General features: G+C 38.1%; 3 protein-coding genes across 3 annotated transcripts in view; all 3 read right to left on the reverse strand.

Annotated features, from left to right (window-relative positions):
• Nucleotides 1-1,045: 1,045 nt before the first annotated feature.
• Nucleotides 1,046-9,128, reverse strand: fcer1g (Fc epsilon receptor IgFc epsilon receptor Ig). The gene is made up of 5 exons (XM_067580018.1): nucleotides 8,903-9,128; nucleotides 3,347-3,441; nucleotides 2,733-2,774; nucleotides 1,594-1,617; nucleotides 1,046-1,454 (listed from the first exon to the last, which is right to left on the reverse strand). The coding sequence occupies exons 1-5, from the start codon at nucleotides 8,967-8,969 to the stop codon at nucleotides 1,401-1,403; spliced, it is 282 nt and encodes a 93-aa protein (XP_067436119.1). The 5' UTR covers nucleotides 8,970-9,128; the 3' UTR covers nucleotides 1,046-1,400.
• Nucleotides 9,129-9,354: 226 nt separating this feature from the next.
• On the reverse strand, nucleotides 9,355-17,343 carry ndufs2 (NADH:ubiquinone oxidoreductase core subunit S2). Its single transcript, XM_067579695.1, has 14 exons — nucleotides 17,187-17,343; nucleotides 15,963-16,066; nucleotides 15,171-15,361; nucleotides 14,346-14,466; nucleotides 13,750-13,862; nucleotides 13,022-13,096; nucleotides 12,603-12,680; nucleotides 12,401-12,486; nucleotides 12,066-12,185; nucleotides 11,092-11,221; nucleotides 10,598-10,693; nucleotides 10,170-10,253; nucleotides 9,691-9,748; nucleotides 9,355-9,577 (listed from the first exon to the last, which is right to left on the reverse strand). Exons 1-14 carry the CDS (start codon nucleotides 17,291-17,293, stop codon nucleotides 9,540-9,542), a joined length of 1,401 nt encoding a protein of 466 aa, XP_067435796.1. The 5' UTR covers nucleotides 17,294-17,343; the 3' UTR covers nucleotides 9,355-9,539.
• A 1,002-nt stretch (nucleotides 17,344-18,345) lies between these two features.
• Nucleotides 18,346-24,197, reverse strand: part of kirrel1a (kirre like nephrin family adhesion molecule 1a) — a 32,671-nt gene continuing 26,819 nt past the window's right edge. The window contains exon 15 of the mRNA XM_067579327.1: nucleotides 18,346-20,956. Within this exon, the coding sequence (XP_067435428.1) occupies nucleotides 20,270-20,956 (687 nt within the window). The 3' untranslated portion in view covers nucleotides 18,346-20,269. The remainder of the gene's footprint in view (nucleotides 20,957-24,197) is intronic.

Below are 24,197 nucleotides of genomic sequence, written 5' to 3' on the forward strand. Positions count from 1 at the left end.
TGTGTAGTCGGGGTCACATTTCAGATGTCTATGAGTTGTTAACAGCTCCACCAAATAGCAATTTTCCCTCTAAACTTCTCACATACTTTCATTTCAATAAATGTTCAAATGATCCAATATTTCACCAAAAATCAAAGATCACAGAAAAAGTCAAAAATCTGAAAACAAATTTGTGAATCAGAACTTTGTTTTTTCTTCTTTTCTCTCCCATTAATCATCTCATGACCCCTCAGATTTATCTAATGACCCTTTGGAGGGGCCCGACTCCTAGGTTGGTAACCACTGGGCTAAACTAGCTAACTTTATATAGTAGTTCAAACTAGCTCCACCTCCAGCAGCTACAACAGTATTATGCTGCTTACACACTGGTGCTTCAGTATCAATAATCTAATGATGTCATATATAATAATATGTCAGTCAGAGGGACTAAACCGCTACTTTTACTGCAATACTTTAACTACATCAAGCTCATAATACTTGTATACTTCTTCTTAAGTAGGATTTTTATTCAGGACTTTTACTTGTAATGGAGTTTTTTGCTGTATTGGTATATTAAGTAAATGATCTGAATACTTCCCCCACCACTGTGTATGTACGGACAGGTAAGGACCATACCAAAGACACCATCACTGCCATCGTGTGGTGTGTAAGAAAACTGCTCAGTAACTCTGAGGCTTTACTAAAAAAGAATGAGTATGTTGCATTTTTATTTTCCCAGCAGCCTTTCAATGCATCTCTCTGAAAGTACACCATGACAGTTTTAGAGCCATTTTAGCTGTAAAAACAACACCATCTTGTTTTGTGCTGTATAGACATAGGCAGATTTTAACCCCTTTCATAAGTAAAATGTGATGGTACGCAATAACACAAGTGTAGCTTTATGAGTCTCTCATTGGCTCACATTCATATGGAAAAAGACTGACAACTGTCAAATGGCCTGAAAGAGAAAGTGTGTTGGACAGTGTTTTGCAAGAGATCAGGGCCAGTTAGCATTTTGACACAGAAATCAGCTACATGTTGAACACAACAAAGATGAACCTCAAACAAACATCAATTCTCTTTTTATTCATCAGTAAAATATAAAAAGTATCTGAAGCATGACAGTTATGATAATATGTCTGCATAAAATTAAATACAGGCAACAGAGCAGTAAAAATATCTTATAGAACAAAGGCAGAGCATTTCTAAAAAAAATTTCCCTGCTTGGACTCAACTTCTCTATTTTCTGTCTCGTCCTTCTTAACTTCCCATAAGCTCTACAAAAGCAAAAGAGAAATTAACACTGGTGCACAACATCTTACATTCTCTCAAAATCAAGGCAGGGTAAGATATGCAATATTTAAATACAGAAATCAAGGTATTCAAAGGAAAATATCTGTTTTGAAGTTTCATTCATCATGTTACTTCTTCATGCCAATTGTTTCATATGTGTCCTGGGCATGAGGAGTCAAACCCTGGGAGGAAAACAGAATAGATATTCAATGAGTAATACTGTATAGGCTGTAATTTACTAAGAATAATAATGATAATTTAACATTTCAGGAAGCAGCTTCCCTTCATCTCCTTTACATCATTCATGGTACAAAAACTCACCGTATAGATGCCCTCTTCCACATTCTGGCAGGGGAAGGAAAGAACCATATTAGAGACAGTGTAATTGTAGGAAGACACACATTGTGACAAGATCTTGGTAAATGGTTGCAACAGGATGCACGTGAATGTACTTTTGACACTGTAAAAAGGAAATATGAGAGTAGGCTCTATGAGAACTATTGCAAACTGAAAGCAACACATGAGATCTGTAGACTTTAGAGTGTGTGTTTGGGTGTTTCACAGTGGGTTAGGCTACGCGCTGTTTGTGGCTGGTGATAATAATAATAGAGAATAATAAGAGAATAAAAAAAGAAGAGCAGTAATACAGCAGGTCAACTAAATGAAAAATTCCCACACTCTTCTGTGTGAGCAGCAAGTTAGCTTTCATATCAAAGAATATGCATACCATGACCACAAATTGATGAACAATAAGGTTGTTGTTAAAGCTGGTATTTGTGTTTTTATCCAATATTTTGAAAAATTCCATCATGTCATTCAGGTTTGGCAATTAAAGGGGTCCTCCTACCATTTAGTATTAAACTTCCATATGGTTGGAGAGATTGATTAAAAGAGAAAAAAATCAATAAGATAGGCTAACTTTCAGTCCCTAGTGTGGGTTAAGCTCCAAAAACACTGGATCCTACAGTTCCCATAAAGCAAAAGATATTTGTTAGCCAATCCCTGCCTGTTGAATACAAAGTATTTTCAGCCTTTCTATTAAAAGTCTCCAAAGAAAAATACACAGTATACAGACTTTTAATTGGTCTGTGATAGGACAGCTGGTTAAGTCTGACTGCTTTTTGGGGGTCTCAGTAAATTGAAACTTTTTTAAAGCAGAGATAATTTATATTAGTTTACTTTTTACAAAGAGCTGCTAGTGGAGGGTATTTGACATGACAAATGGTGGGCTTCCTGTTACTGTTCATCTACTGAGGTTTGAGCTGACCAGTGAGATTATTTTTGCCTCAAGAGGATATCTGCCTGTGGTTTGTCGATTGAAACTCCAGTTTGCACTGTGGTAAATTACATGTCTCTGCAAGTGAATTAGTGTTTTTCTGCACGTATTATAGGCTACATGTCACATATTTATGTCTATTTTAGTAATGTTTGTACAGTTTTTTATGCATGTTCATTCTTACTTGTTTGGGTTTCACAGCTGCAGCCTCCCTTGCATTGGAGATCTGTTGAAGACAGTCTTAAGTGAGTGACAATTGAAAGACCAACATATCAGGCTTACTATTAATTTTACCATCCAATTGTAGCTGTATTTATCATATGATTTTCACATCATATCCATTTAGTTTACTAGCTATAATAATATATTGATAGTACAAGCAAAGTTTGTATTCTCTTAGGCAAAAGTCAGAAAAACAAAAAAGTTCCTACCCTCTTGTAACCTTAATTTTAGTCAACTACAACACCCTGACTACACACATATTCATTCTTTTTTCACAAGCATACAGAACATACAGCAGAGACTATTGATGACCAAGTATTCAACAAATACAGACATTTTAAGACTTTTATACTTTTAGTTGCCCTTTCATTTGTGCCATGCGTTATTTTGCTGATGACATCATATTTTATATTTAAACATTAATAATGTACTACCTTTTGTCTTTTGTCAGCTAAGGAATTGTTTCCCTTGGTTGGTTATTTTCTTGCATATATCCATACTTTATGATACATTTATGAAAAAGTTAAGACTGTGTATGTGTATGTTTCTCTAAAGACAAATGTGTAGCATGCTAACCTTGATTCTACAGTAGAGAGCTGTCAGGATGATGCCATACAAAAACAGGATGCCATCCAGCACATAACAGATCTCAGGCTCCCTAAGACTCGCCTCTGTGGAAGCATGAAAACATGAAAAAATTTTGTTAGGAGGAAAATCATAATAGCAGCACCTTTATCTAAGCTGATAATGTAGACAACTATCAAAAATTCCAAGTGCATGAAACAGATTCTTGGTTCTGGTGTGACCAAAAATCATTTGTCTCGGCTCTGGTATCCTGTAATGTATCTGTTGTTTCTTGTTGATTTTTAGTGCAACACACAAAGCAACAAACCTTTTGTGTGGCGATGAGGCTGTTTTGTTGCCATTTACAAAATAGTATTATTGAGTAAGGCGGTGTCACCATTTCAGATTGTGAAACAAACAGCCACACCATCCATTATATAGGAAACCAAAGTGTTCAATGTAAACTATTTATATTATGATTCATACTTATATAGTCTGTGGAGAAATATTTAAGGGTGGATATGGAGGAAGAATCCAATGATAACTGTGATATGAATACATAAAGAAAATTAAAAATCAAAAATGGAAATTTCTCATTTCTGATTACCTAATCAGTAATTACAGAAATGTCCATTTCCATATTGAAGAACACTTATGCAATATAATACTTATTAATGTAGTTCAAAAAGCTGACTTGCAGTCAACCTCCCCTCTGGGAAATGAATATCACTCATAGACTAATCTTTTTACAGGCACAGGACATCCGGCCAGTAACGATACAGACGTGGGGCTTTAAATAAGTACATTAACAGGGCTGCACAAGTAATTTGGTGCATGAGAGGATTCATTATTATTCCAGTAAAGATTCTTGTATTTGAGGCATACTGAATGTAGAATATATACTTGATATTTACTTTATGTTGCATGTGGAGGTCGACAAGCTTTTACAGATGACAGTTTTCATATCGATGTTGTTTAAACTAGTTTTTTATCAACATAGTTGTTGTTTGTAATGCAACTCCATAAGGTCAAAATTTCTAAAAGTTGAACGTAGCACCTGTTAAATGGATATTAAAGTACCATAAAGATGGACATTACAACCGCTATCCGTGTTAAGCCAAATATGACGTGGATATCACACTATTATGATTGTCCCCTCCAAAGTTACCGTATCCAGTACAGATGATTAAGATGTGTAATAATAAAGTTACAGAGGAAATAAGAGATGGGCGCCACCTTTATTTGAGAGAAGAGGAGGCCTCTAAGTTTACTGTAAGTGAACATAAAAAACCAACTTTATTTACCAGCTTGTGTGATAGATTTCTTGAAAAGCACTGCAGGACATCTGGGCTCAAATCCATTTATAAACAACCTATTTACATGTGCAACTGCAGAAATGGATTACTATAAGAACCATTTATTAGAAGGGAAGTGATCAAATAGTCAATTGACGAAAGCTAAAAAACAAAAAAAAAAACAAAGCGTGTGATGTGGAATGAGGATTTTCCACAACCTGGCAACCCAATGGTAATTTTTAATAATCCTAATGGCTTATAAAACATCAGTAAATAAATATTAACCATTAATAAAGCCCTTAAATGCTTATAAACCCTTTATAAAGGGTGACTTATCAAAAGGTGGTACCCATTTTACTAATACCATCATAAACACATCAAACTATAGAAAAGTGAGATTGAGAGTTGGGGTTTTGTACATGACATTTCTGTTAAAAATACACAAACAATTACACTAATAACAAAGTTATTAGAACTGAAGCTACTGCAACTCTCACTCCAGATTGAAATGTATGTATTAACAGTGTCTAGACATGTACTTTTTATATTAACTAAACCTTGGTATCCAGCTTTTAAAACGTGCTTTTTGTCCACTTCCTGCCTTATCTAGTGTACACATCAAGGACTCCAACCACAGAGGACATTAACATGTCTTTAAGCTTTTGCACAGAGAAGAAGATGCTGCAGAAATTACAAGGCAACACTCTAGAGGGGGTCATGTTTGAGCTCAAGCCTATGAAATATCTGACACTGAGTTCACCATGTAAGGTATTTCTGAAGATATCACCACATTGTTAGAATAAATATGTTAGCAGCAATATTGCATGATGTGAGAATGTCGCTTTGGGTTTTATATTCTAATTCACAAGAATATCTCATTTATGATACTAAATATTTATTTATTTGCTATTACTCAGGGTGAATTTATATACAAGTAGATTTTCAATGTCCCCTCTATTTGTTGCGTTATTTTAAAGAGTCCTCTTACTGAGGGTGTTTGTTATGATCAGTTTAATAATTGCTGCATAAGAACAAAATTATGAAATTAATTTAACTGACATGTAAATTATAGTATTTGAATTATAAAAATGATCAAAAGATAATCCCAGTAATATATATATATACTTGCCATTTGCATATTCATGTTTACATTAATCTGTCCTTCTGCCATATTCTATCTAACAATTGATTTTCTTCAGCTTCAATGTTCCATTACATGATCAAATTTACTATAAAGATGCCTCTCTTGAATTTAAAGATGACAGTTCAACCCACAGAGCTGTAACAAGCTCTCATTAGTCAACTGAAAAGAGCTGCTCTACCTCACATTACCGACAACAACACTAAGAGCTTGTGGTGCCGTGAGTTAGACTTCCTCACATTTCCATTATTTAGATTAAAAAGATGACATAATGGAATCTCTAAAAGTAAAAAAAAAAAAAAAGGAGGATAAATGAAAAGTGTCAGAGGAAATATGACAGAACATTTCAAAAACGGTATATTGCAAATCCATTTGAAAATGAATAACTTTATTCATCCTAACCTAAAGATAGAATAATAAAACGGAATTGTTGGCACCCTTAATGACTATATCATAATATTTCTTCCAATAGTTTTTGAGTGCATTTTCATAACATTTCAATTTCTTCTTTTTTTTTAATGCATCACTTAATTAACGCACTATAAGATTTCCTGTGGCACATACAGTAGATAGACAGCACAAAATTGGTGTGTTATATTTTTTGGTTTGTTTCTTTGCTTCTTTAATTCTCAACTTGTCACACTATTCAGTAAGATTTGCATTGTAATGTTCTGCTTTTGACCACATGGAGATTAAATTCAGATTAATTTATATTTTAAAAGAATTTAAATGTCATCAGATTTTAACCAGCCATTCAGCTTGACTCAGAGCATATTCTAGCATATTCAATAAACATTGTTTTGACCTCAAAGTTTTTTAAAAATTACATTTAGATAAAAGAGCCATAACATCATCTCTATAATGATAGAGATGATAACAAATGTCATTTTCAGTCCGTTCCCTTCCTTCCCACTTTCTTTCTCCTCCATTACAAAATTCAAGGAAATGAATCACTTCTATAAAATCAGTGGTCACATGATTGTTTGTCACGTAAAGAGTAACTTCCAAATGTTATCTTTCTTTTCAGAGTGAAAGCAAGACTTTGTAAGATTTAAAAAAAATGTCTACTTGCTTTTTGTTATGCTCAATATTGACCGATATTGTTGGACAATTTGGATTTGTGGGTTATAGATGAACAAATGTCCTGTAGAGTCGACACAAGTGAAAATGTTCAGTTTCAAGATGATGATTCTATTTGGGTGTACTTTTGCTTGTGAGCCAGAGAGATGTGGTGTGTTATCTACAGGAACATCTCTTCTGGTTTCTGTAACTGATATGTAGCACACATTTAAAAGGAAGCAGCAAACACTGCGTGGTCCACCTAAAATAACTAATGGTCTAATATTAATGCATGACTATTATATCAGTCCCAACATATTAGGCTACCAAATATGCATTTCCGTTTTACAATCACATTTGCGGCACCATATATTATCACTAATTTTGCTTTTTTTTTCTAACAAGTAGACGCAGGACACTTTTAAAGAAGTGCACATTTGTTTCTCACTGCTCTAGAAACCTCAAACCAGACTGTACGCCATGTGTTCTGTTATGAGGATTAAAATAGGGTGATTTTTAAAGTCTGCTGTGTCTATATGCAATTCTACGTATTGCAGCAGAAGGTGTGTTGTGAAGGCCGACAAACAAGGCGGTAAAGGGGGTAAATAGAGTTACAACAGCTGCTGCCTTTTACGGGTGATACAACAAATTCACTGCTCAGTACATGGAGTGCATAGAGAAAACATGATGTTTTCAAACCTGAGATCTTTCTGTTTAAAAATGGTATACGCCACTTTGCAGGGACTTTTTTTTTTTCTGCAGACCACAGATTCCAGAAGTGGGCCAAAGTCAGGTGTGGTTTAGAATTAAACTGAAATATCTCAAGTCAAACTGTCCCATAACATCTCTTACCCATTTTTGAACCCATGTTTGTTTTATGAATTAATTAGAAAATATTAATTACACCCATGTAGGGCTACAACTAATGATTATTGTCATCATCGATTAATATGTCAATTTTTTTCATGATTAATAAATTAATCATTTGGTCTATAAACATCAGAAAAAAGAGAAAAGTGCCCGTCACTATTTAGATGCAAAATTCCAAATTGCTTCGTTGTTGTCTGTCCAGCAGTCCAAAACCTAAAACTATTTCACTTACTATAATTTGAGACAAGGAAAAATACATACAACATAGAACCTTCAAATATATGGCATTAAAAAAAGACTTAATTACTAAAATAATAATAACAGATTAATTTTGTCAACCGAATAATCATTTCAGGTCTGTAACTATACTTAATTATACTGTATTATAGTATAATACGTAGCTATACTTAACTATACTGTAGTATAGTTTAATCTGTCACTATACCTAGGAGCCTACCTAATGTGTTCTTGGCCTATTAGACTTGATATTAACTGACTGTTGTAAAGCTATGTGTGTAGAAATGTACAGAAAGTTGTAAAATTGGTTTGTTTCATATACATATACACTGCAAAATATATAACAAATACAGTATAAGCGAACTAACTAATGATTAGGAACAAGTACTACTAACTGATCTGACAGACTGAACTAACACGTCAGAGGCAGGGTTGTTACCACTGTCTTAACATGTGATAGTTAAAAAAAAAAAAAAGCGGCCATGCACACCATGTTGCGCCCCTTGCCACAAGCAAAAAGCAACAAGGGCAGCTTCTCCTTTCACAGGAACTGTGATGTGGTGACTACACGTCTGCTACCTACACTTAATGGAATAAGGCCAAGTGTCAAAAAACCCTCGCTGCTCTACATAGACGTACTCATCTGCTAACTTAATTTCATAGCTTTGTCAAAAATAATTTTTGGCTGGTTATGTTCTACATGTTGTATATTCAACAAGTGTTAAATCTAGTTTATCACATCAAATACTCCTCGTCTTCACCCTGTTTTATCATCTGACTTAACAGCACTACTTTAAACATACTCTCTCAAATTAGGTTATTTATTTCTAAACAGCCTTTCTCCTAAGTAAAGGTTTTCTTATCATAAATCAGCCATCACTGTGATATCGTAAGACAGACCGCCCTCAGGACTCACTGCCATGTAAAAACTTCTGTTACAAATCTAAATTTAATGTCCCAACTCACCAGTTCTTCCAAAACACATCCACAGAGGAATCGCCACCAGTAGTGGGCTCCTGCCCCACAAAGCCATGGTAACACAGGTTCAGTACGGACAACTGGGTTCCTTCAGCGGCTAGCACACAGCAAACAAGACGAGCTGTAGGTGTTTTTTCTCTGCGTTCTGGTGAAGAGTAGAGTGTTGCATATCTCATAGCCAAGAGGGGAAGTTGTGGTCTGAGCTCTACGTCCATTTGTCTCAGATCTCATCATACCACTCCCCTTTTAACATCAACCAGAGGAAGGACATTACACTGAGGCTCTGGTTTCTGCTGTCAAGTTTAATACTTGATTCTCACTCGTATTTTCAGACAGCTCAAGGAAATGGAGCATTTATAAAAGAAAAGCATTTCATGAACCTCCCCCCAAAAAACATCTTTTCCCCAATGTGAAAAAAATACAACTTAACTACTTTGCAGTTTGGTCATAAAATATTTATTAGGATTATTTGGGCATTGTACATCAACGATTACACGCAGAGTCATGAGTCTATCCAAAGCCTCACTACAGCGAATAGTGAACAGGAAGAGAACCTGACTAACAGATGTGTGAAGGAGTGAATGAATTCTCCTCTTGAGAGAATCAACACATTAGCAGCATCACATTAACGGTCAACCTCGCCAAACACTATGTCCTGTGTGCCTGTCAGAAGAAAAAGAAAAGAATAATAGGAAAAGAAAAGATAACACTTGCATTTCTTAAACATTCAAAGCAAAGATTTTTGCCCTTCTGACACATGATTTGTACAATCTTACCAATAATGGCCACCACATCAGCGAGCATGTGTCCTTTAGCCATTTTATCCAGACCAGCCTAGAAAAGAAGAAAACATTTATTAACATGCAGAATAACTGAAGACATGCAACCACTATTCAGGGCAGATGAGCTTATAGGAAAAGTTCATATCCATAATTCATGCAATTATAGCCTGAAGTTAACGCACTAACTACTCTAATAGTTTGTTTATGCAACTTTAAAGACATTTTTAGCCTTGAAGACCAAAATTCAAATGACTACGTTAAACAGTGTTTCATGTACCCATGAGCTAAGAGATGAGCAGGAAGGAGGGAGTGGAGGGTCTCTGTGCTTTTTTTAAAAATGGTTCTATAGTACTTTATAAAATGTACTTAATGAACTAAAAGTAGCCTTAAGGACAAGCCGTTAAACGTGCTGAATAATTAATATCCGGTGTGTTTAATATTTCACAGTGTCTTGTGAAGTTTTAAGTGCGCACCAAGTGAGCAAATCCAGGAGCTTTGATCTTGCAGCGATAGGGTCTGCTGGAGCCGTCTGATACCAAATAAACACCAAACTCTCCCTGCAAGCGACACACGGACACACACACACACACACACACACAGAATACACACTGGTAAGCATATTACATCACAACAAGTCCCCAAAGGCCTACAGAGGCTTCCCAGTTAATTAATGTGAATCTGAATTTCACATGACTCAAAAAAAAAAAACCCTTCTGTGTACAAAGCATCTAACATTGAAAAAGTTTCTGGGTTAAAATGGTAAATTTGATCAATGAGTCATCTAAAGATTATTATACTGTACATATCAGGCTAGTCAAAGGAAAATAGCAAAACGTCTTCAAAACTTGTCAAAAATCAAACACTTAAATGAAAACTAATTTGTTGGGATGAGTGTCTTCACCTTGGGCGCCTCCACAGCTGTGTATGTAGCCCCTGGGGGGACCTGGTAGCCCTCTGTGTACAGTTTAAAGTGGTGGATCAGAGACTCCATGGACATCTAGCAGAAAGGAACAGACAGAAAAATGTTACGTGTCAGCAGTTGTTCTGATAATAATGCACACTGAAGGATGAGGAAGCTGAATCGGCGTATGTTGACTCATATGTAAACCTGAGGCAAACTAGACATGATCTTCTGCCTTGAGCACAGCAGAATTAACATGCATTTTACAGAACTGGCCTAATTCTGTAAAGAGTGGAGTGTGAAGACAAATTAGTGATACCACTGAAATTTAATTAACACACACAAATGATAAAGTGTAGGGAAAAACCAGAGAAAGGAAAAGTAATTTTTTTAAAAGATGATATAGCCTGCAGGCCTTATGAAACATCTCAAAGAATGAAAGGGAAAGAGGAGGCGTGTTGTGAGGGAGGTGCAAGTGTTCCCACTAAGCTCACCTTCATCTCAGACCTCTTGGGTGGGGCCACCTTGGCGTCGTCCACCTTAATCTCTCCTTCTGGCATTTTGTTGAGCGCCTGGTGCATGATCCTCAAGGACTGCCTCATCTCCTCTACTCTGCAGAGATATCTGGACGACACACACACATAAAGAGAGAAAATAGCTGTAAGCTACAGATGCAGATAAGACTGTACATCAGTAAAATCAACCCACAAATCTTAATCAGTTATTAGTTTGTCTAAAAAAATAAAATAAAAAAGTGCCTGTACTTTCAAACAGAAAAGGTCATTTCCTTTAATTCTGTCTGAACAAATCACTTTTAATTACTGTGTCACATTCAGCTCACTTGTACTCATTTCTGAGACTGTGAGATCAATTTCGCAGCCACAGTGAACTGTGCTGGAAAGAAGGCACTAACTGTGCTGCTTCAATGAAAATCAGCAGCATTAAACTCACATTTATTTATTTATTTTTTAAAATTATAAAATAGCATAACATACCACTGCCATTTAAATGTCCGACAAATATGTTTTCACAAGAGTGTCCAATGTCTAAATAATGTGTTTGCTTCGTAATAAATCACTGGTGGTAAGATGATCATTTTAACTGTTCTCAATAGTATTTGTGTTAACTCTCAAGGGGACAAATGAAATGATCATCTCTTTTTAATTGGCTTCAATCAGCCAAGGACTGCAACGATCCATTTTCTAATTAAATGATAAACTCTAGTTGTATTTCATTTTCCTCAGTCGGGCAATTATGATGCGCATCATAAAAAGAAGCCAATACAATAAAATAAAGACCCAATCAAAGACCCGCAACCAACAATCAAGATATGTGTTTGAGTAAGCGAAGTCCATGCAGGTGACATGGACTAGTGCTTGAGAAACTGACTTGAGATAGAAAAGGAGGCAAGAAATGAAACTGAAGTATACGTTATATAGTAATTACGCCCATTTGCAGATCTTCTTACCTGTCATAGCAGTCTCCATTGCTTCCAATTGGGATGTCAAACTCCACCTCGTCATACTTGTCATATGGCTGAGACTTCCTTAGGTCCCACTTGATGCCAGATCCTCTCAGCATCACTCCGCTGGTGGAGGAATAAGGACAGAGGCGATAAGTACCAGAAATCATACACGTTTGTGTTCATCAGACAAATAAATGCTTCTGCTGACAAGCTCTCCTTTATATATTTCAATTATTCACGGGCTCTTCATGACAACAAAAATATTTGTGAGTTTCATCGACAGCAAATTGAAGGAGAGAAGAATTAGATAAGTCTTCAAATTTTCATTAGCGGGTTACCTGAATCCATAGTTGAGAGCTTCCTCTGAGGTAACGATCCCAATGTCCACAGTGCGATTCTTCCAGATACGATTATTGGTCAACATCTGCATAGAGGACAAACAACAGATTTGAGCATTCACAGAGAGAGAGAGAGATTATCATACTTTGTCATGGTAAGAGCTTGTGGAGATTATTAAAAAATATATATATAGTCACACACCTCCTCTACTTCATCGATTCTGATGGAGAAATTCTTGCACCACTCATAGATGTCGTCCATCAGGCCCAGGGGCAGATCCTGGAAGACATTTAAGATGTTTCAGTACTTTAATGGTCATGTGAGGGTGTCTCCATCATCATCATCATCATCATCATCATCATGTTTAATAGGAAATATTACTTACACAGGGTTTCAGCATGCTTATGCTATTTTTTTTTAAATCATAACATGTACTGTATCTAACATACATGTCTTTATACTGTATTTGCACTCATTTGTGATTGTTGCATTATATTTATTGTGTTAATAAGTTAACCAAAACCCTGTTCATGTCGACCATCATCAGGTCTGAATGTGAATACAATGGACAAACAGGTTGTACAGAAATGAGAAGAGCATTATTCAGTTAATTCTCCTACCTGATGAACACCGCCAGGTCTGACGTATGCAGCATGCATTCTGGCTCCAGACACTCGCTCATAAAACTCAAACATCTGTGAGGGAACAAAGGTCAGAGTCAACATTAAAAAGATCTACTCAGTGGTTCATGCACTGCATCTTGTAGTTGGGACTGAAATTTAATTGAAGTGTCTCCATCATAAGAGAGAAAGAACTTCACTGATGTTCTCTCACCTTACTGGTTATCAGAATAGACCTTTAATCTCAGGGCAAACTGATTCTGTAAGTTGTTTTGGCCTGACTGGGTATCAACACAGCTGTGTGAGGAACCTGAGAAAACTTGCAACAAGGAATTTTCAGCTGAATATTTCACAAAAAGTGTTTCAAAAGGCCTTTTAGTATACATCGTTTCTCATGTAATAGCTTAAAGTTTAGTGACTCAACTCAAGTAGGTTCTGTAAACAGATGATTTCTTAATCAACATGAACGGAGCATTAATAGTTGCGGTTTTAACAATACTGTGTCATTTCCTTACAGAACAATCTATCTACAGCTCTAGAGTCAATGTGGGGTTTTTTTGTGTTTTGTTTTGCTTTGCAGTATACAGCAAACCTAAGACTGAGAGCAGGCATGTCTGAACAGCATCATCCCAATAAAAAAGGTTTTAAAAACAATATGGGACAGACTGATTCTGGGCTGATTTCATCATAAAGGATTGAACACAATGTTGTGCAGCAGTGCTCCTGACCTTCTCTCTCTCCTCGAACATCCAGAAGAAGGGGGTCATAGCACCGATGTCAAGTGCGTGCGTGGTGATAGCCATGATGTGGTTCAGGATACGAGTCAACTCTCCATACAACACTACAAACAAAAAGAACATTAACTTGATGATCAATTAATAGTTTGAAGTCATTTTTCAAAAAAGTGACATTTCATTGGTTGCAGCTTCTCAGATGTGAAGATTTATTGCTTTTCTATGTGGTCAACTGAATATCTATGGGTTTTGGACAGTTTCTTCAAAAAAATCTATTTAAATTTGCATCATTTTGCTACTTTTTGATACTCTGTAACTGAATGGTTAAACAGGAAGATAATCAGCAGATAACTCAGTAATGAAAATGATGATGAGCAATGACCGTTAACGGTAACTGACAGCTACAACACAGCAAATTCATTGACACACACCATACACACCAGAGCTGTTCATGAACAATAAACTGTGTGCTTGTGTAATTCTAATGTTGCATCATTCCTGTCACCGCCTCTAAACGTTTTAAGATCAGTATAAACCATCCGATTCAAGACTTCAAGCCTTTTCAGGATCTAACCATATCTAATCTCTACCTCTGATCCATTGCGCACGGGGTGGAGCTTGGATGTTGAGCAGCTTCTCCACAGCCAGAGAGTAGGCCTCCTCATTACACATCATGGAAACATAGTCGAGGCGGTCGAAGTAGGGAAGCGCCTGTAGCAGAAAAAGGGGAAGTGAGGTATACTGGTCAGGGGACTTCTTAAAATTATGCAACATATGTACATTATGAACTTCATCTTACGAATTCTGTTGAATTCTTGGCTAATCCAACACACATGTTCATTTTCCCACAGTATGTTGTTGTGTGAACAATATCTAACATGAGAAGTCATTTTGCAATAAGCTGTGTTACAATTTAATGTTGTGTTGTTTGAATAGACCATAAATGCTCTGTCTTTAAAAAGGTGCTATATGCAAGAATTGGCTACCTGTTGAATTCATACTCCACACTCCAAACCAATTGGGAGAAGAATATCACCAGGAGGTTGGGGTGGCACGTATGTTACGCTACGTTAGCACCAAATCAATGCATTGTCAGTACTTTGTTAGCCAGCAAACTAAGTAACAAGGACTTTGTAACTAAGTATTATAGCAATATCAATTCAGTGCTAACGTTGAGCCAAAGTTTGCTTTAATTAATCTAACCTAGAAGAACTTCTTCATCCTCTCATGTTGAAGACAGACTGGACGCTACAGTGACTCACTAACGCCTCTTGAGGAACAAGTGGTATTACGAGACGGGCTGGGATTTCACAACCTTCTGTGCATGTATACATATAGGCTAGTTTAACCACTATCTAATGGATGAGTTAGAGAATACAAACACTGTATTTACAACTATGCAGTTGGTTCAGTACCTGCAAGTAGGTCTTGTACTCGATAAGTTTCTCCGTGCCACGGTGAAGCAGGCCAATATGGGGGTCACATTTCTTGACAGACTCTCCGCTGAGCTCCATCACTAGACGCAGCACTCCATGAGCAGCAGGATGCTGGGGACCAAAGTTGATGGTCAGGTTGGACACATCCTTCTCTGCAGGAGGATCTTTGTCTGCCAGAGAAAATCAAAACAATTCATAAGATGATAATAAAATGAAATCATCCAGAGTAGAGCCTTTATACACAATTTCAAAAGGCTACCTGATGCTTTCCATTGATAAAATGATTCAAGTTCTGATTGCATACAGATAATATACAAATAAAAAATACATGGGGGAGAACCAAATAGGATTGACACACTTTCAAACGCAGTGCTAAATTTGGTGTAATCCTTATCTTGGCCCCAATCTGGCACCAGAGACCAGACCCAGGTTAAGTTTGGAACGATTTGGAGACTTAAAGTTTTACATAATGTCAAACCTGTAACCATAAATCCATAGTGTAAGCTGTAAAATGTACTAGTAAACACACAAGTATTGAATCCAGTGTGCAGTGTAGATTCTTTTGGTCACATATTAAGTCTCTACCTTAATAAATGTTCATGGACTGACAACATAATGGACAACAATGGAAAGAAGTTCAGGACTTAATCAGTCTATCTCTGACAAAGCCTGATATGTTGTAATTCATAAATATAGTTGAATGTTGTCAAGTTAGTAGAAAACAGGAATCTTTATAATCCTTGAAATTGTAAATGTGTTTGTAGCTGGTACCATTCCATGGGGGTGGGGTCCATTTCTCATTAATGGCAGTGGGGTACATCACTGCCCCAGCAAACTGCTCTGTCCACTCCACATCTGGCTGCCATTGTTTCTGCCTGCAAAAACCAACGTGGAAAACAAGGTAAGGCTGCGTTAGTAAGCCTTCAACTCTGAGCCAATGCATAATAAAGAAAATGATGCCTTAATAAAGTATTCTAGTGCTTTCTGTAAGCACATCACTTAGGTGTCACCTGTCTTGTATGTTGCCAGAGAGGCTTTAATCTTGCGTTGTTGAGGCTGTCATTTGGATAAGGCAACGATCTGGGACCACTACAATATCCCTGTTAACTTAATGACTGACAATCAGATCTGACTGATGACACAAGCAACAAGAGAAAATTTAGATCCTATTGGGATGAAAAAATATCTTTAAGATATGACATGTTTATTGTCACTCCGGTTATACAAATATATATATATATATATATAGACAGAATCAGTTAATTTACGTGGCTAAAAAAGAATTAACTGTAGACCTACTGTGTCGGAATACATCAATAACATGCTAATATGTCCCCTTGACATTGATGTTACATAGTCAGCACTTGAAGGGCCGAAGACAATATCAGATTTTTATCTGAAATGCATAGATTCATTTCCTTTGTTGTTTTTTATGTCTTGCAGTCGTTTTTAAATCAGATATTTTCTTTTCTTATGTGCTTGGTCCTGAAATTAGCTGGAACGGTTGCTTAGACGCTGTTTACTCTTCCACACTGGTCAAACAAACCGTGGTTTGATGTCCACTCTCTCTACCAGGAATTGATCTGATTCTTTACGTAATTAAAGTGAAATATGGAACATACTCTGAGCTTACACAGAGCCGACAGGATGCATAGGGACAATTTGATAAACAATGACATGCTGGCTGATGAGGCAGCTAACTTACCGCTAAGCTAGCGACATGACAGCAAGGAAACTGATATAATATGCATGGACGCCCCATCTGTTAGCGGTGACATTGCTTTTACAGTTATTTTCATATATTATAAGAACGTTTTCCATTCAGAAGGTGAGTATAAATTGTCGCAGACGACTTATGACGGGACAAAGTCGGCTTATTAGCATTCTGCTAACATTAGCCTTCTGCTGTGCATATTTTTGTGGACCTCAAGCTAAGACGGCTGATAATACAACGCTCACTCGAAGCCTCACGTTTTTATCTCCTTATTATCTTACCTGTTTTGCAGGACAGTGCAGCCAGGGCTCAGCAAACTATTATTTAATATTATTTTCGTTGAAGGACGTCCTAGTTTGGAAAGCGACCTCAACATTGTGGCCGCCATGTTGGCTGTTAGACAACCGTAGCCAATGACGTAGAGGAGTCTCTTCTTTTGTTGTTTGAGGCGAAATGTGTGTAAAGTGTGTGAGCCTGCCACCTGTCGGTATGATGTATCCACACACATACGGAACACGTATGGCTTTTAAAGATCCCCTCCAGACATGTTTTAAGACGTATATAAAATACTCTAGTTTGAATATTTTTTGTCTGATATGTTTTTCTTTTTCACAAAAAGGTTCAATTGTCGTGTTAAAATCCCTAAAATTACATCTACTCTTTCTCCCTCATTAAAAATTCCAGAATCTATGAATATGAAAATATTATTCAAGATGTCTCCTACTTCATTGTAAAGTCCATTCTCAGTGTTTGTGTACTGGAGGTTTCAAGTTTCCACACTTATATAAACTGAATATTGGACCAGGTTTCCAAACTAGTTGTGATGTCACAAATCATGCTCGTAGGCCCGCCCCTTAAAATATGATTTTCAGTGAGCACAGAGAAACTTTCCACTTTCAGCAGATGGATGTGAAAACAGCCTTCTAGAGTCAAACTCTGCACATACATCATTCTACACAGTGAAGCACAGTGGAGGAGGACTTTAAGTATATAAGAATTAAGAATTTAAAATATATATATAATATTGAAATATTGAAACCATATCAAATAAGGGTAATAATCTTCATATCTGTAACATTTAGCAGGTTAACAACAAGGCAAAGTAAATAATTGCCTGTAGAAAGCATTAATCCCAGCTTTTATTTATAAAAGATCCTGCACTTATATAGCTTCCATCAGCTTATGCTGTATACTATTTGTAGTTTTTACCATAAATTTGCATTGAATAAACAGGTGAAATAAATCATATATTAAAGAATATTTGATATTAATGGTAAATTAAAATAATGTTATTCCTTTAATAAACCCTATACTGCTGTGTGTAAGCATATAACACAAAGAAGTGAACCTTCTCTCAGCATGAATATAGGCTCCTATGCCAACAAATGTATGTCAACATAGTGAACGTTTCTATTCCAACTCAAAGACCACACAGTTCGGTTTTTATAAAAAACAGTGCTTTTATTTATGTAATACTGTGGAAAAATAATTACATACCATTTTTAAAAAATATTGAAGATAATGAAATTAAAAAATGAGAGTTTGATAACGTTCGTTGTACATCTTTTGAACAGTTTTCTCTGCTACGAAGAACAGTACAATAAGATAAACATTGGATTTTTCTAAATTCAAAGACACAATAATACAGGATACAGTCCTACCAGAGGTATAAAAGTACTGTAACAGGATTGTGAGAGAAATGATATGGACATATACTGAAACACTCACCCGCACACTTAGACACAGACATGCACACATCCATACAGGCATACTGTATACACACGGACATGCATACAATAGTCGTGCGCACACCTGAGTGAGGCGCTGTGTGTTTACAGTATGCGTCCCATGCACACTCAGTCATTCACACATCTATACAAACACACTGTACAAATCGATGTGTGCGCCAATGCCCACACACTCCCTCTTGATCTCTCTCTCTCTCTCACACTCACACACCCACACACTCGCAGTCATACACTACTACATGTCAATATTGTGGACAAGCCTTCATTGAACCTCTCCATACACATTCTCCTCTGGCCGTTTTGGCAGACAGACGATGAGGAATGATTGAAAATGGAAATGTACGACATGTTCTCCTATAAGGCCACTAAGTTCTAAACCCAACATCTGTGTTTTTCTCTCTGTCTGCACCAGGCTTGTAGTTTAGAGCTCAGAGAAAAAGGCCCCAGCCTACAAAAACGTCTGGGAACGACTCAAGGCCCCCAGCCTGGTTTGTAAAGCAACAGTCGCCAATAGAAGGAGCTTCTACTGCATATACATGGTCTAAGGTGAAGAACAACATGAACAATTGGCACTAGGTTTCTTTTATACACTGATATACCCTTCTGGTGTGAAATACTTCCTGAATCCTCTCAGCTTTTTGCGAGAGGAATTCAGGCTCTGCTGTTGGCACAACTCTTCTCTCTGTCTCAGTGGATATCACTCAGGCAAAGGCCCGACTTATGTGCGCTCACGTTCAAACTTTTGGTCCATACATACACATTACATGTTTTACATTGACAAAAATAATTTTGTAATGTTAAAAAATAGAATACAAAGCTCTAGTCGGGTGTGCAAATAAAAAGAAGACATTACACAGATATAGATAAGGGACGTCTAAGCATGAATACTGTAGATGCAGTGCAAAATGATGACAACCCTCCCAACCGACACCCCAGCCCCAACACCCCCACGCCGCCTAACAGAGGGGCATACTGGGATACTATATTTATATGTGCTCTATGATCATTGAATAAAACAACCAGCAAAAAAAAAATGTTAAAATGTCGGCCAGAAATGACTTCCACTGGTTGAGGTTTCTCCCGATCAGCGTGTACCATATTTGACAGTCAATCAGTTTATTCTTAAGACGTTCTCTCTCATCATTTACAATGTCAATTCATAGCAAAAGCTATGGGCTCCAAAGATCTGTGATCTCTCGTCCTCTCTCTGGTTCTTGCTCTCTTTCCCAGTCTTGATTGTGACTTGCGCCGTCTGCTCTTTCAGAGCTCAGATATACAAACACATCGGGAGTGAGGGAATTCAAAATTGTGTGGAATTTCCCTTCCCTGTCTCACTAAGACTCCTTCTTTTCCACTCGTCGCTTTTTCTCTCGCTGTGCCTCTGTGTTTCTCATACCCTCCCTGTCTCATGGGCATGGTCTTCTGACTCTGTGCATGGGTGTGTGTGATGTTTTTTTGTGTTCTGTAGTTGTGTTTGTGTTCAGCAGGGTGTGTCGGTGTGTGAAAATGTGTGCGTGTAAATCTGTGATTGTGTGTAGTTTTAGGTGTGACGCTATTTATAAGATGCTTCCTCATGCTCGGCTAAGACTGTGAGGTGTTTTATGCGTCTCTCTGTCTCACACGTGAGTCTGCATCCTCTGTGTGTGTCGGCTGTGGGAGTAGTCAGAGTGTTGAGAGGTGTAGGAGAAGCGAGTGGAGCTGCCGTACTTCCCTAGTCCAGTCTCTGATCCCGAGGGAGCCGGACCCCCGGGACCCACCCCGGGACCCACCCCAGGACCCACGCCGACCCCAGGGCCCCCTACCCCGGATCCAACCCCGTACATCTCATAAGATGGGCCAGCCTCCAGTGGTGCCAGGCTGGATGGGGCGAAACCCATGCGGTAGGTCTGGTAATGCGAGGGGTATCCATAGTTGTCGTAGGCCAGCTGGGAAGTGGAGTCCAGGAGGCTGCAGTCTCCTGGGAAGTCGCTGGCTGCGGGGGCGGGGTTGGGCGGAGGCTGTTGGCTCTGGCCCCCACGGGTGAAGGTGTTGAACTGGGCGTAGCTGATGTGAGACAGTCTGGAGGGGGGTCGAGGGTCATAGCAAGCCTGTGGGCGGCCAGGGGAGGTGAGGGGACCCGGTGGACCGGGCGCTCCTCCGCTGGCTGTGGCTCCCGAGCCACCGGCGCTGCTGCTAATTGATGCAGCTCCCCCTGGTGTCCCTGTGGGGGAGCGGTAGTCAGAGTAGTGCATGGTGGAGCGGGAGGCAGGGCGGCCTTCGTCGTGGGTGGAGGCGCGCACGTTATAGTAGCCATTAGTGGGGTCCTGAAGAGACAGACAGAGACAAAACGCAAAAGACAAACACACATAGTGGACATTACAAAAAGGTATAATGAGGCTTATAATCAAAATACATTAAATTACATTCCATAAAAGTTAGGTCAAAAGGGCTCTACAATAATAATGTTTTACTCTTCCTGATCCCGACAGAGAAATTCTCTTTTTCTGAAGGTCAGAGGTCAGTCAGCTGCACCCCCCAAGCTGTTCAGCATTCAGGTCCAGTTTTATTAAGACTGTTATGTGAGGGCGTTTTGCTCCCTTTTTTGTGACTCAGCTGCTTAACCTAAGATCAGCGTTTTTGTTCTTTTCAGAAATTTATGCAAATCAACAACATGGATCAAACAAATCCTCAAAAATTGCAACGACACCAACTGCATAAGCAAATGACATGTTTCAGCTGTAGGAGTAATCCACCAAGACTGGCATCCTGGAACACCCTCTATAATTTTAGTGTTCTAAAATAAGATTTGAGGTTACGTTAACTTTCAAAAGATCTTTTATGTAAATCTATTAACTTTCAAGAAGAAAATCAAGCATTTTTTTGTATATTCTGTCATGTTTCCAGTAAGAGCGCCGTCCAGACTCAAAACCTGCTTAGAATTAGAGTGTGGTGTGGAAACTGTGATACTGGTTTCTTTTTTCAGCCAGTTAACAAGAACAAATCTGAAATTCTGATTTGGTCATTTTTGCTCAAAGCTTTCATGAATGTAAGCTTCCATGTTTTACTCCAGGACACTCAAGCAGGGTGGATCGCTGCCAACATGCTGGGCTGACCCCAGGTTGTCTGGTTGAAGGAAGGATGCTCTCCCTGCTCACTACACTCTCCCGCTGCCTGCTCTAATGGTGCCCTACTGCTATTTCTGACATGATTCTGTCATCTCATTAGCCCCTTTTATACAGCCTGTTCAAGGCAGGAATGTTCCGCCTCACCGTTCGGTATGAAACGTACTAACACGGAATGGGGGGGCACTGTTGTTCTGCCGTTAAGCCAGCAGCGGAGGTAGTCACAGAGCCGAATCGATGTCTGTGTAAAAGTAAGAGCCGGCATGGCGGGACAGTCAAGACTAGACGTCACGCGTCTGATTCCGGAACGCTGGCATGCTATCTAAAATCACACTGGGGTGGCATTATATCAGCTTTGGTTCAGTGTAAAAAAGCAAAGTCGGCGTAATGAGGGGTCTTCCTTATGGCAGTATTGCAGGATCTCTGTTTAAAATGGGCTATTGTCTCTCATGTACCCAGACTCCCCACCCCTCCACCCCCACCCAACTTAGTTTCAATGCTTTGGTGCTTCAGGCAACAGAGGAAAAAAAAAGTCTGGCTGAGGCTGTTGTCGGGGTGATCTAACCACCTCCTGGGGTGGATTCATGTCTGTGTTTCTTCAAAGTGATCCAAGGCAGCACTCCAGCTAGAGGGGTGGTGTGTTTGCCCTCACAAAATATTCATGGGGGGGAGTTTCAGCAGAACATTTTGGCAGCTTTAAGCGTGAAAATACATTCATCACCCAAGTCCAACCCTACGGTGTCAAAATGTATAAATGATTCATGCCAGCTGAATGGGCAGAATATGCCTAAAACTCCCTTTGTTTGTTGTAATTTCTTTTTTCAACTTGAGTATTTTTTCCTATTTTGTCATTAAACATCTCCATGATGAGTTAACCAGCATGCAAAGTAATCAGAAAAGCAAGTTGCCTCACAGTTAGACTGAGAGTGACGGGCAGAGAAGCTCCAGTAATTGAAGAGAGGCCAACTGCATTGCAAAATGTTTTTCTCTTTAATAGCCTACTCTAATATTCTCCCACATCTTTACTGCAATGGCCATTCTAAGTTTTAATGTATCCTATAGACCATTTGTGTGAGAGATTTTGATGAAATTTTGAAACATTCTGATAAAAGACTTGTGAAATATGAATGTTTTATGAGGTATTTAATCTCCTAAAATATATTGTTTTCCCCTGTGTTCCCTCATAAGTAGCTTTAAGGTTGGAAAAAACCTCTTATTCCACAATGTTTGGCAAAATCACACATATATATATTCTGAAGTTGAAACAAGTAAGTTGTTTAAAGAGAAAACTATATTGGATACCTTTAATAACAATTTCTAACAATTCAGTGCTTCTAAAACACCATAGTAACAACAAAGCACAACAGTGAACCCAAGCACCTTTGTAACAACTTCTGCAGGATTGATAAATGATTACAAATTTTTCTCCTGGCACCAGTTTGATAACCAGTTTAGGTGAACTGGGACCTAGCTGCTAGTTTGATTCTGTTCCCCTTCTTTCAGATTTCCATTGACAGTTTATTTTAGCAGTTCACTGTCAAAAACCAAACTGCAATCTATTCGAATCCCTCCTCTTTGGCTGTATTCGAAATCACATACCAACGTACTACCTACTACATACTCAGTCAGTATATACTGCATATTTTCTACTAAATGAACCATTAAGTAAACCATTACCAGCAGACTGTTCACACTGAAGTATACTCAAGCAAGACAGTCGTGTGACTGCATCACATGACTGACAGCTGGTCAGACGTTACTTGGATAAACTGACCAGATATTGGGAATCTAAATGGTTACTTGCTTGAAAAAAATATTAAAATTTAATAAAGTGACATATAACAGCTTTTAGCCATTACACAGTCTCAAGAGATGCAATGCATTTTGGGGCAGCTGAGTATGTCCAGCAAGCTCACGTCACATACTCAGAAATTCTTGCTAATCTAGTATACATTGGTCTATTTGTCGTGTACACAAAATCCACATACTATGCAGTTGGAACGGACACATTCATTCACATTAATACACATTCAATTTGACGTCATACTTAGTATGAATAGTACGTTAGTATGCGATTCTGAAGACAACTTTCGTCTCATTCTGACTGTTCCAGGTACACAAAGAGGAATTTTAAAAATGGCATTTCTGATAGTCAGTGGAACCTATAAGGTCAAACTATTACAAAACCTATAAAACATCAGATTAATCTTTTTTGCAGCGGTGGTTATGTTGCAATGACCCTTCTCTCATCATGGCAACACTTGTTTTCTGAAAAGAAAAATCAATTTTTGTCAATACTACCATTGACCTGTGACTGATCACCTTCATTACTATGGCAGGGATGGAATACACATTTTTGAGGTACCACAGTCTTTCAATAGAGTTCATTTGGGATTATATACTTATAAATGACAGTTTGCATCAGTATAAATTTTAGCATTTG

The sequence above is a fragment of the Thunnus thynnus genome, chromosome 22, assembly GCF_963924715.1.
Source record: "Thunnus thynnus chromosome 22, fThuThy2.1, whole genome shotgun sequence".
Taxonomy (NCBI): domain Eukaryota; kingdom Metazoa; phylum Chordata; class Actinopteri; order Scombriformes; family Scombridae; genus Thunnus; species Thunnus thynnus.

Bases quoted from the DNA above. Each gene is read 5' to 3' on its own strand.
- fcer1g (XM_067580018.1), bottom strand. From the start codon at position 8,969: ATGGCTTTGTGGGGCAGGAGCCCACTACTGGTGGCGATTCCTCTGTGG. The intron at 1,618-2,732 runs GTAAGAATGAAC...TTCCCCTGCCAG, and splicing joins CAGCTGTGAAACCCAAACAA to AATGTGGAAGAGGGCATCTA. The intron at 1,455-1,593 runs GTGAGTTTTTGT...TTTTCCTCCCAG, and splicing joins TGGAAGAGGGCATCTATACG to GGTTTGACTCCTCATGCCCA.
- ndufs2 (XM_067579695.1), bottom strand. From the start codon at position 17,293: ATGGCGGCCACAATGTTGAGGTCGCTTTCCAAACTAGGACGTCCTTCA. The intron at 9,749-10,169 runs GTGCGCACTTAA...CTTCTTTTCTAG, and splicing joins CTCCTGGATTTGCTCACTTG to GCTGGTCTGGATAAAATGGC. The intron at 9,578-9,690 runs GTAAGATTGTAC...TTCTTCTGACAG, and splicing joins TGATGTGGTGGCCATTATTG to GCACACAGGACATAGTGTTT.